The sequence below is a fragment of the Papio anubis genome, chromosome X (genome assembly GCF_008728515.1).
Source record: "Papio anubis isolate 15944 chromosome X, Panubis1.0, whole genome shotgun sequence".
NCBI lineage: Eukaryota > Metazoa > Chordata > Mammalia > Primates > Cercopithecidae > Papio > Papio anubis.
In genome coordinates, this window is record NC_044996.1 from 132,909,011 (window position 1) to 132,921,512 (window position 12,502).

At 39.7% G+C, this 12,502-nt stretch overlaps 1 protein-coding gene across 2 annotated transcripts in view; it reads right to left on the reverse strand.

Annotated features, from left to right (window-relative positions):
• Nucleotides 1–5,439: 5,439 nt before the first annotated feature.
• LOC101018930 (FERM and PDZ domain-containing protein 4) overlaps nucleotides 5,440–12,502 on the reverse strand; it is a 113,239-nt gene continuing 106,176 nt past the window's right edge. Inside the window, exons 14-15 of one of the 2 annotated variants that reach the window (XM_031660760.1) lie at nucleotides 11,062–12,351; nucleotides 5,440–9,434 (exon numbers count right to left, since the gene is read on the reverse strand). In XM_031660760.1, the coding sequence (XP_031516620.1) occupies nucleotides 8,110–9,434; nucleotides 11,062–12,351 (2,615 nt within the window). In that variant the 3' untranslated portion in view covers nucleotides 5,440–8,109. Of the gene's footprint in view, nucleotides 9,440–11,061; nucleotides 12,352–12,502 lie in introns of both variants that reach the window. The other variant, XM_031660761.1, reaches the window with a different exon arrangement.

Here is a 12,502-nt window from a genome sequence, read left to right on the forward strand (position 1 = left end):
CAGAGAAGGCTGAAGATTTCCCATATGGCCTTTAATGACTCACATTAGGGCTGTGGGTCCTGAAAACCTTTCAAGTCGGTATTTCAAATTATACTGTTTCATCTATCCAGAGGAATATGTGATATGTGATCTGCAGGGTCTGTAGCTCAGGGAAGAGCCTTGGTGGGCATGGGGGACAGACCCTAAGGTGGCTCCCATGATTCCTGCCCCTTGGTGTTCATGCCCTGTACAATCCTCTCCCCTGGTGTGTGGGCAGGAAGCTATTGCTTCTAGCCAATAGCATATGGCAAAGGTGAAGCAATTTTGGAAATGGCACTTAAGGTCCCAATAGGTTAATTTTTAGGTAATCAAGAGGGAGATTATTCTAAGCACACCTGACTTGATCAGGTGACAATCCTTAAAGGAGGGATTGAGCCCTCCCTGAGGTCATGGATTTTCCTCGTAGGCTTGATAAAATAAGCAGCCATGTTAAAGGTGCCCCTGTGGCAAGGAATTGTCAGCATCTTCCATGACCTGAGGGTAGCCTCTAGTCTCCAGCTGGTAAAACACTAGGACTTCAGTCATACACCCTTAAGAAAATGGGTTACTCCAACAATCTGAATGAGCTTGGAAGCAGACTTGCACCCAGTGAAGCCTTCAGATGAGAATGCAGGCCAGCTGAAACCTTGACTGCACCCTTTCTAAGCCAGTTAGGCTGTGCCCAGACTTCTGACCCACGGAAACTATGAGATAATAAATGCTTGTTGTTGTAAGTCACTACATTTGTGTTAATTTGTCATGAAGCAATAGGAAACTAATACAGAGAGGTGGCGTTGGGGGAGTGTCAGGGAAGACAAAGAGGGGAAAGAAGACAGAGGGAAGAAATAATGAATAGTGCGTACTAAATTTAAATTGGCTTTCCTAAAACTGTGAGCCTCACCTCTTCTTTTATTCCTTTCTACCCTATACAGTATTTATATTTTAGGCTGCAGAACATGTTGGGCCACATCTGAAAGGACTTGGGAATAGCCTTGAAACCCAACCAAGAAGGAAATTGGGACCAAGAATAGGTAGAAAGATGGGAGAAAAAGCAGAGGAAAGCTTAGGCTCTGAGCTGAGGGCTGGTGTGAGCTCAGACTGTGTTGGAAAGGACATGTTTTAGGGAACAACCGCTATGTTGGCTGTTAGGTCAGTATTTGCCACCACACTTCACACTCTGCAATGTCTTTGTCAACAATTCACAAACTAATGTGTAGCCAACATTTTACAGCAGATTTTCAAATCGTGGGGAAGAAATAATTATCCATGCAAATCACATATCATCATGTAAGACATCCAAAGGCTAAGAACAAGTGAGTGTATTTGAGTCTATATATGTGTGTGTATGTTTTAATTTTTAAAGAGGTGCTCAGTTGTCTTTCCACCTAGGACTTGGGGCCAAAAAAATGGATTTGGCTAAGTCAAGCTTACGGTCTAATGAAGGAAGGTCTTTATCTGCAACTGTCTCTATTGCACAGATCATTTAAATTTCTTCAGCAGCGTCTATATGAAATGAGTGTCATGTGTACTAACTGATCAGAGATGGTTCCTTTCTCCAAATTCTAGGCAAATGCCTGACTTATATGTGATTTCTTCCTCAGAAGCCTATAATGTTCCCTCCCAGAACTTACTGCAATCTGTCATTATTCTGTTTATTTTTCACTCTTTTTTGTCTGCTTGCCCACTAGAACTGCACTGTACAATGTAGTAGGCAATAGCCACATGTGAATGTTTAAATTCAATTAATTAAATTACATAAAGTTTAAAATTTGATTCCTTAGTCATACTGGCCACATTGGGAATACTCAGCAGCCACATATGACTATTTGCTATCATACTGAGTATCACAGATTTAGACACTTTCCGTTATTGCAGAGAGTTCTATTGAACAGTGCTGAATGCTATACATTTAGTCCTCATTATTCATGGTCCTGATATGGATACATATCAGTTACCATGATTTTGCTAATCTACCAGGCCCCAACAACATTGTTTAAATTTCAGTTACCATGATATGTTAACTGAATTGTATAAAGCACAAATTTTGCCATTAACTGTTCAATCCAAAAATCACTACACAGATAAAAGGTGTGCATGATGATCAGCAATCAATTGCGTTACTTCTTTCCAAGTCTGCCACTGATTGGTCTGTTATTCAGCTCATGCACACACAGCAAAGCAAGTAGCTGTGCTGCCTCCTTTTGCTTTCCCTCATGTGATAAGGCCATGTAACGTTTAATAAAATTGGAGCATTGATAGAGAGAACTGGTCAACAAGGATGAAAGTGCAGCAAAGAAACGAAAGTGATAACACTGGAAGTGAAATTAAAATAAGACATCAATGGAGTCATCAAAGAAGTAGCTGACAGCGGGAATGACGTTGCCCTCATTTGAGACTGTAGATGTGCCACCAGAGAGATGCAGTGAAGGTACATGTATCAACATAAATAAGGGGAGAAGTTTTGAGGAAAAGGATGAAGGTGTCTCAGGGAAAGTGACACTGGAAAAAAAAGCACTTTGCATGAAAAGAACTCTTGGAGATATTTCACAATAATAAAAACACAAATGATAAAATATTGGAAGCTTTGACAATTTGCCAAAGGCATAGAAGAAGATGCTTACCTATATCATTAAGCTATACGATGAATAAAAGAAGGCAAGCACTGTTCAAACTCCTCTTGATGAATTTTTACAAAAAAGATCCAGTTTAATTCTCAAGGTTTCTAATAGTTTAAATTACTGTATACTAAATAAATATCAATTGTACTGTACTGTACTTTTTCATGTCCCTATACATTAATAAGAGAGTATTTAAGTTTTGACAAAAATAGTTGTAGGTCAAGGAGCAGGTATAATTTTTCTCATTGATTATTGATTGCTTTGCAGAGTTTCAGCTTGCATGGTCACTTTCCCAGTCCTGCACTACCATGCAAAGGAAGGCTGCTTGTAATGCTAACTCACTCTGAATCTCTACTTTCTTGAGGAATGAAAAAGGTTTGCCAATTCTAAACGGGCGCTCCATCTTTGGCAGGGACAATGTCAGTCATATTCACCATCGTACCCACCTGTAGCACTTAGGACGATGTCTGCCTAGATTAGGAAGTTAATAATAGCTGGTGAATGATGAGTGAAAAAATGGATCCATCTTCCTTTAAGTGGCAGGCGGGAAGAAATTATGAATCATTAATGAAAAAGCAAGATAGGAAATGGGAATTAATCAAAATGAAAACAGCAGAAATATTACATGGCTGGAGGTTACCAAGAAAGCTAAATTCCACCAATCCCACATATATCCACTACCAAAGTGAATTCTGCCTATAGTGATGAATGATGATGCCACAAATGGCACAGAATTTTGGTCCAGACTTTAGAGTAGAAAATGTGAATTAACACGAAGAATGAAAAAATTAAAAACCCCAAACAAACAACCCCAAAACCCAGTGCTCTGAAATTAATGTGTAACAGAAAATTAAGATGCAATGATAAACATAGACAGTTTCAGGGAAGGTAGCTGGTTAATTTGAGGTTGAATGGTGCAGTAAGTTACTTTGGATATTTGATTATCTATCTCTTTCAGTGATGCAGGATTTAAGCCATTCCATTATTTTGTGTAGCAACAAACATTTGATAGAGATACAGATTGTTCTTCTGTGGATTTTCTGTATATAGGCTTTGGAATTAAAAAGTGAGATGGGTAGGCCAAGGTATAGGTGGAATAAATAAAAAATATCTAATTTAATGATATTCAAATTGTTATGAATAAAAATTCAGTTCAAAAGGCAAGATTCTTAATCTTTGATCTATCAAAGCTGAAAAGCTATTGCTGCAACCTGACTTTAAAAGAAGATTTGGGATGTTACAATAAATTTATTTTTCATAGTTTTTGCATTGGTAGAGGGGGAGCTAATATGAAAATCTATAAAACCAAACTGATAGCTAGTTTTACAGACCCATAGTCGCGTGCGTGCACACACACACACACACACACACACCCCACTATCTACACAAATCAAAATTGACCACTTTCAAAGCAAAGACAAAATCAGGTTAGAGACAATGTAATATTGATGCAACTTTTTCCTTCCTTTTTTAGTCTTTTTTTTTTTTTCTTTTTTTTTTTTTTTGAAACGAGGTCTCTCTATGTTGCCTCACAAGTAGCTGGGATTACAGGCAAACACCACTGTTCCTGGCAATATTAATGTATTTTGATCCCCATGAAGGTTTCTAAATGTTTGGAAGAGATAAGGAATTACCTGAACATAGGTGATTTGTTTTCCATTTCAAAAATCGCACAATTTTGCAGGGTGATAACCAGTCAAAAGGAAAAAACAGCCCGCCCCCCACTGCCAAATCAAGGATAATCCAGGCAGGATAAATTAGAGCACTGTCCTGGGTCACTCAGAAGTAACATTCAGAGAATTAATAACTGGCATTTAGAACTATACGAAAGCAGAACATAAACAAATGAGGATTGTCTTTCCTAAGAGAAATCATAATGAAAGATAAAATTTATAGCAAAAGGAATTGAGCCATTGTGGTATTGCTATAGCTAGTGATTTCAGGCTTTCTTTTCTGGAAAATAATTTTGTTTGTGATTAGACTAATTTCTGCTGAGTTTAAGGTTAGTGGGATCTGTGTTAATTTTAATGTCTGAGCAATTGCATTCATTTTTTGATTTTTTTTTTTTTCTTGAAGCTAATGCTGTGTGCTTGTTGATCTGAGCACTCTGTCTTTCCACATCAATCACATCCCTTCTGATGAACCCACTTATGTGAAATATGCTGGGACGGACACTCAGGTACAAGGGCAACTCTGGTCAGAACAACTCTCTGAGCCAAAAGCAAAGCTCATAAACAAATAAAATACAAATAACTTTACTATGTAATACAGTAAAAGATGGAATGAAGAGGTCCTAAATTGTGGGCAATGGTTATCTTTGGAGGTTGGGTTTATAGGGGACTTTTACTTTCTCCATCATTTATTTCTGTAATATTTGTTTGATACTATTAAGGAATTTCCAATTTTTAAAATGCAAAAATGTCATTGTGGTTATGTTTAAAAGTTCTCACAGGATATTCTTACTGAAATATTCATGGGCTAAGCACTATGATGTCTGGACTTGCTTCTAAATCATACAGTGGGAGAGGAGGTGGGTAAAAATACGGAAAATAAGATTAGACATGAATTGGTACGTAATGAGTCCACATGAATTCATATGATTGTGTCTACTTTTGTTTGAAAGATTTGTGATCAAAGATTAATAAAAATGGTAGGAGATAAACTTGGCAAAGTAGACTGGGGACTAAATGTAAAGAACCGTGAGTATAAGGAAGGTTTATTCTCTAGTTCAGTGCTCTCCAGATTTCAGTGAATGCAACCCTACCTGCGACAATATTGTTACATGCATGCACCAGTCATATGCTTATTTATTCATTCATTCATTTATTTATTTAAAATTATATACATGTACCATTGTACTATTATGCCATTATAAAACATACACAAACATAAAAAAGCTAGATAAAAATAAGCACAAGTATTGTTCTAATATGTTCTTCCTACACTCTATGGACCTGGACCCCAGTTAGGAGCCCCATGCTTTGTGAATGTGGGGGCCCCTTGAAGTTTTCTGAATAGCAAAGAGTTTATTTATAAGAAACAGAAACTTACTGGCGCAGTAATGGGAGGTTGATTAGAAGGACCCAGAGCTACTTCCCTGAGGCTTCTCAAAGAACTCGAATGGACTGGGAAGTTGTTCTAACTAGATATGTGACTTGAACAAGGATGGTCACTTCCTTGTACCCTTCTTTTACATATATGCAATACACATAATGTGTTCTGCACACAGTCAGGATACAATATGCATATAAAACAAACAAACATTCCCCCACATATTATCTTGGGCAGTATATTTAACACAATGATTATGATGATAATAATAGCTAACATTAATTGAATACTTACTCTCTGCCAGGTATTGTGGTAAGAACTTTACATACACATTTTTACTCAAAAATCATGACAACCCTATGGAAATCAATCTTATAATTGACTTTATTTTATTATGAGGAAATTGAGACTAGAAAAAGTAGCTTTCCCAACACGAAAGGGCTAGAAAATGGCAGAGTCAAAATTTAAATAAGATGTTTCTGACCCCAAACCCCATATCCGTAACAACTCATCCATATTGCCTCCAGAGAGAATAGTGTCCAAACCAGCAGATTGTTGTGATGATTAAATGAGATAATATAGTTAATATGCTTAGCACACTGTCTGACATAGGGTACACATCCTATTAATAGGTTAGGATTTTAGTACACAGAATGATATTTACTAAGATTTTCCACAGTAAACACCACTAATATCTCTCAATATCAAAACACCAATATTTATAATTATAATTGTAATGAAATAATGTTTTATTATTTAGTTAAACATTATTTATAATAACACACGCCTAAACTCCTTTCCTTCGCTGCCATCCATAACCACGTGTGGCTTTTGTTGTTGAGTCCCTGTGGAATGGCTGACTAGAGAGAGATTGCAATTGTGGACTGTGTTATGCCTCCTTCTCAGTAGGCTACAAAAGTAGAAATATTTGCACCTGGTGTACTCCCGTCGTATTCTTAAGGAGCCACCTGTCTAAGTAGGAGTGCATGTAACTTGAGCACTGAATGACCCAGGAAATATATATATACATATCGATTTTATTTTATGACTGCAGGGTACTTTTAGAGACGTGACAGTCCTGGAAAGTTCTTTGCATTCCATTGGTTTCACTTCAACTGGTCAAATATACCACTTCCATTTCTTTCTTTCTTTTTTTTCAGATTTCATATTTTTATCAGCCAATCCAGATTAAGTATTTATTTAATAAATACTTAACTCTTTACTCATGGTTCCCATGGTTACAGTAGCCATTTCTCCCTGATTTTCTGGAACATCCAAGATTTGAGATTTTGTCCCAGTACTACGCTGTAATTCCAAATTTGATTGGCAGCCTTAGCCTCTGTAGAGGCGGTGATGCATGAAGCCCTATGTTGAGAGCTGTGATCTGAGATGAGACTCACAGGTGCTGGTGTGTGGTCTGGTCTACATCACTGAATCAATACTTAATTTTGATGATCATTAAATGTTCCTTTTTGTAAGTTTGCAAATACTTTACTAAATGTCCCATCATTCTAAAGGGAATTTTAAGTTTCATAGTTGAGTTGGGGTGAGGGGAAGATAATGTCTTTGGTTTGTAGATTTTTGACATTTAGTCAAAGCAGATCTTTCCATCAAATAATTAATTTTGGCATTATTAATTCCATACATTTTATGTAATGAGATATTCTATAACTCTAGGTATTACCTAGGAAACTGCCCATCATCCCCTCTGTTCTTCTCCCTGGGAAGTTTTTTAAATGCTAGAAACACTGTGAAGAGCATTTGTGCTGACACAGTAGAATCCACCCCCACCAATTTGTAGCCCAAATAGCAAAAACCCAAATTAAATATGTGGGATTCTTGGAAGAAAGCATCCAGTAACCAAATACTATGAGCAAAAAATTAATTTATTACAGATATAGTCTCTAGTAATTCATAATAGCTTCTTGAATTTTAAATGTCTTTTTGCTATTTCCAATGCTTAAAAATCATAATTTTAAAACATAAGTACTGTTTTATATACATTGTGATTTCTTTTCTTTTCTCTCTCTTTTTTTGTTTTTTGTTTTATATCTAAATATGAATGATGTGATCTCCAAGTATCTACTTGGAAAGAAAGGGGATAGGATTCATTGTTTTGCTCTAACATGGTAGAATTTAAAATTTCACATCATATACCTGGAGTTTTAACTATATGAAAAATAGCCAAATGTCATCAGTTTCTTGGATATTTCTTTTACGTGTATATATATGTATAATATAAACAGAATACATCTGATTAGTACATTTCAACATTTCATCAATGTGACTTTTATCTCCTATTTTATATAAAATAACAAAATATACAGAGAGAAGAAAGGAGACATCTGTTCATCATACACACAAAGTAAATAAAAGTTCATGTATGGCTTCGTAAAGGTAGATTATGACGTGACTTCCATATTTATTTGTTTAAAAGCCTCTTGAGAGAACGTGTCAGTGTGCTTACGAGAGCGGCCATGGTGGTTGAGTGTCGCACCGAGAATCCAACATTAGGGTCCCCAGGGTTCTTTCCAGTGGCTGCTTCGGCAGCTTTCAGTAGACAAATGTAATTTATGACCACTTCATCGATCTTCCCTACAATTTCCTGCCGCTGTGTTTCTGAGTTCACGACTTTAACTAATCGCATGCAAGCTTCTGTTAGGCAACAGAGCACTTGAAAGCTGGAAGTCATAGCTAGGAGCATCTCCTCCGGGCTTTTCTCAGCCATCGCCATTTTCCTACAGGCACTTCCCAACTGTCTGGACTCAATGGATAACAGTTGCTTGTACTGAGAAAGTGTAAGGTCGTATGCTTCAGGGTGTGACTCCTCTTTCTTCTCCTTTGTTGCCCTGACGAGACAGAGCAGCTCATTGGCATCATTTTGGGCTGCAAGGAACCCATCAGGCATTGCATATGTGCTCTCCTTTAGGGCATTTATTCTTGCAATCCGGGCATCAAAAGCCAGGTTGCTGAAGTCCAAGTCATCTGGGCCTCGCAGGTCTTCTGCCCAGACCTTCAGCACTGACCCTCTGGATAGCTCCCCTCCTTGCTTCTGAATCGCCACAGCCAGACATGGGCTGCTTGGTTCTGGCGTGGCTTGAGTCATCTGTGGTCTATAGAGGCAAGCGACCTGGACGGTGGCCTCTCCCCTCTCCTCCTCTTCCTCACCATCTTCATCCTGCCCTCGGTTCAGGAAGCAATAGCTGAAGGGTCCCCGGCATCTCCAATTGCTGCCCTCCAGCTTCCGCAAGGGTAATGTCCTATACAGCTTTGAGTCTTTATGAGCCACTGGGGACCTTTTGTGAAACCTCCCCTCGGAGCTCAAGTGCATCGAGCTTTGGGAAAAACTTTTGGTGAGCTTCCTCCCCAGGGGGAGTTCTGCTCGCCTTTCAGAACTGGCCTCCTGTGCTTCTGTGATGCCTGGACACTTTAAGCTGACTGCACCCTTGGTTCTCTCTCGGAAGGTCTCCAAATCGACAGATCCGGAGAGGACACTGCTGCTATGTCTCAGAGCCTTCTGGCTGGGGGGTGTCCTGAGGCTTCCCCCTCTCAGATCCGGTGGCCGCCAGCTCACAGCCTCTCCGTATGCCTGATTTGCTTGGGAGAAATCATTAGGGTCTTGATTTGGAATTGGCACCTTTGATTCCGAGTGAATGTTTGATGGTAGCAGGATGGGATCAGCTTCAGGATGTTGAGACCAAGCTGAAGTCATGCCTCCTCGTCTCTCCTTCCCAGGCTCTGTCAAAGCTACACTAGGGGTAGTAGAAAAACAGAGAGAATCATTAAGCATCTCCTGGGAGGCCATTTTTACTACATCTCTACATGATGTCTGTCATTTCTCAAGGATGTAGTCTGGAAGGGCTGCCGTATGCTAAGGTCACCCTGCTTTCCAAAGGCTGCATCTTGATATCTCATAACAAATTTCCATTTTAATGAATATCAAGAAAATACTGGAATCTGTTATTTCTGGAACTGCTGATTCATTTGAAATTGTCTAGAAATCCCAAACATTTTCAGGGATTTCATGAATTGCCTTGCTACCAATATCTATCTATCAAGCTTAGACACAGAAAATAACTATGTATAGATTATTCAAATATATTGAAGATACTAAGTTTCATTTCAAGGGAATTAAGTTAAACCTGGCATCAGTTTCTTTCTTTCTTTTCTTTTCCTTACTTTCTTTCTTTTTCTTTCTTTCCTTTCTTTCTTTTAAAGAAGTGGCCTAATTTAATTAATGCAAATTAACTAAGTGAATCTTTTTAAGAGGACAGCATGAGGTTTGCCTGGTACAAAGTCTGAAGTTGAGACCTTGGGCCAGTTGCTCAACATTTTTTTTTTGTTTGTTTAAGAAAAGCTGTCATGTGAAGCAAATAATCCCCATCTCACAGAATATTTGTGAGAAGCAAGAGGTAACTCAGGTGAAAGTTCTTTATAAATCATGAAAGATTAAACAGTGTGACTTAGTTAGTTTAGAGGTAAATATGCAGTTGGGTGATGAGTTAGGTAATATTCACAGATAACTTTTCCAAGGCAGGTAAAGCCAGTGGTGGGTTTTGAGAAAGTAGAAAATCTTAAAAGAACAGGAATAGAAAATGACCAATATAAGATCTCACTAACTTCTATTGACCTGTATGAAAAAGACACTATTGATGACATAATTTGAAATATGAAAATATGAGAGAGTATCTGCTTTTGCCATATAATGACCAGCCAAGTGGATCAGGAGGGGAATGCATACCATTGAGTGGTGGAGTAGTGAAGGTGGGATACAGAAGGTGGATGTGTTCTTGTTTCTATGTGTGTTTACACTTTATTATTTTGGGGAAAATAAAGCAGCTCATCAGACATAACCTCAAAATCTTCCTGACACTGGGGTATGGCAGAGTAGGGAGGAGTCAGTAAGATTGCTGAAAGGCAAATAATCTCTCCAAACCCCTCCAATCTCCCTGATACCCTGCTCTCTCATTCTTCTTTGTCCCTCAATAATGAAATGGCAGAATTAGAAATCAGATGTCTTGGGAAGAAAATCAAACTGTTATGTGACTCTAAGCAATACTATCATATAACTAAAAGTCACACTGGGCATTGCTAAACATCTGCATTTAGAATTTAGGAAAAAAACATATTGCTCCATCAAATTCTGAAAGCAAACACAGAGCAAGATTATAAAGAGCAAATGCCATTTTCACCTTTGTAATCTTTAGTATTTATTAAATACTAGGGGATCAATGATTGGTACTTTACTGTTCTGTGGCCTTTTAAATTCTACCTTTTACTTTTCTTCCAGACTTTACGTTTGTAAGTTTGTCGTAAATATGGTTTACATGCTCCTGGCATGTCATACAAAGTGCTAAATCCATCATTGCTGTACCTGTGGTTTCCTTAATCTTGGGGAGCCGATGGCATCCATCTCTCAATGTGCCAAACAGGGGTTCGGTGTTAATGGCTGTGTGCAGAGCAGGCACTGTCATTCGTGGACACATCCCTTCTGTCTGTGGGTGCAGTTCCTTAAAGGTGGCTCCGTGGTTGGGAAGCCCAGGGGCTCTCTCCTCTGAAGGAATGTAATTCACGCCTTTCCCAGAAGGGTCAGGAATCAAGTGCTTCCCTAGGGAGGGGCAGAGCGGCGACTCCACGGGTGTGGCGCAGGCACTGCCGCTGCTGCCCGTGCCACAGCCTGCATCCACTGAAGAGCCTTGGGAGCTCTGCAGAGAAAAATGGCCCTCGCTTTGCAGCGATGACATCCGCTTGGCCAAGTGGTAGTCACAAAGGCGGGCCACACTCTCATCAGCTTCAGGAAGCTTGGAAGGATGGTCGCAGGTGGACGAGTCAGCGTCCTCTGGGTTATCTAAGTCTTTGGCTGAAGATGCACAGGTCACGTCAGTTAAGAAGTGGTCCCCTTGACCAAGTCCTGAGCCATCACTGGTTTCTCCATCAGGAGCTCCTTCTTCCTTCCCTTCAGCCTCCCTTGCCCCAAGACCAGAAGCTCTTGGAAAGGTTTTCCCCGTTGCTGCTTCTAATCCACTTTTTTCAGCCATCCCGCTTTCAGTGGCCACATACCATCTTTGGCTGTCCTTGCGAAAGGCAGTTCTCTCCAGGTTAAAAGTGCTCAGGTGTTGACTGTCCCGTGAAGACACAGTACCAAATTTACCACTGGCGTCCTCCTCCATCTCTGCCGTTTTGGTCCCCTGCTGTTTTTTTCCTATTGTGTTCCCATTAGGGGGTGCCTTCCCCTCACCATCAGCCAGCTTGCTTTTCCTTTTGCTAGTGCAGGAGTATGCCACCGACCCCATGTGCAGTTTGCTGAAATAGTCAGTGACTGACTTAGTCTCCATGGTTTCAGGCTCCATCTCCATGTGGTCTGAGTGAAGTAACTGCTTGGAAGGCACAACTTTGGGCGGGAGGTCAGTTGCTGGCCTAGCAGCCAGGGTGTGCGAGGACTTTGGAGGCAAGCCCCCAGTGGGGGTCTTGGAGGCCGGGAACTCAGTCTGCTCTTCTGCAAGGGGGTGGTAGCCTTCATGAGTGGCCAAGAACATGCGGGAGAGGTTTTCTGACTGTTTTTGTGCTGTGGCCAGTTCAGAACTCTCAGTCATTTCAGAAGAGTTAGTTTCATTGCCCGAGTCTGACGAAGACTCAGGACTATAAGCCCGCAAGATGGCTACACCTGCATGCCGTAAAAAACAAGAACTGATTAATGGATGCATCAGAGGCACTTGGAGACATGTAAGAAAATGGGACCCATTATTACTAAAACAAAATACCAAGTTTTTCCCTTTTCAGTAAGGACTCTGAGTTTATTGCAGTTTTTCCAGAAA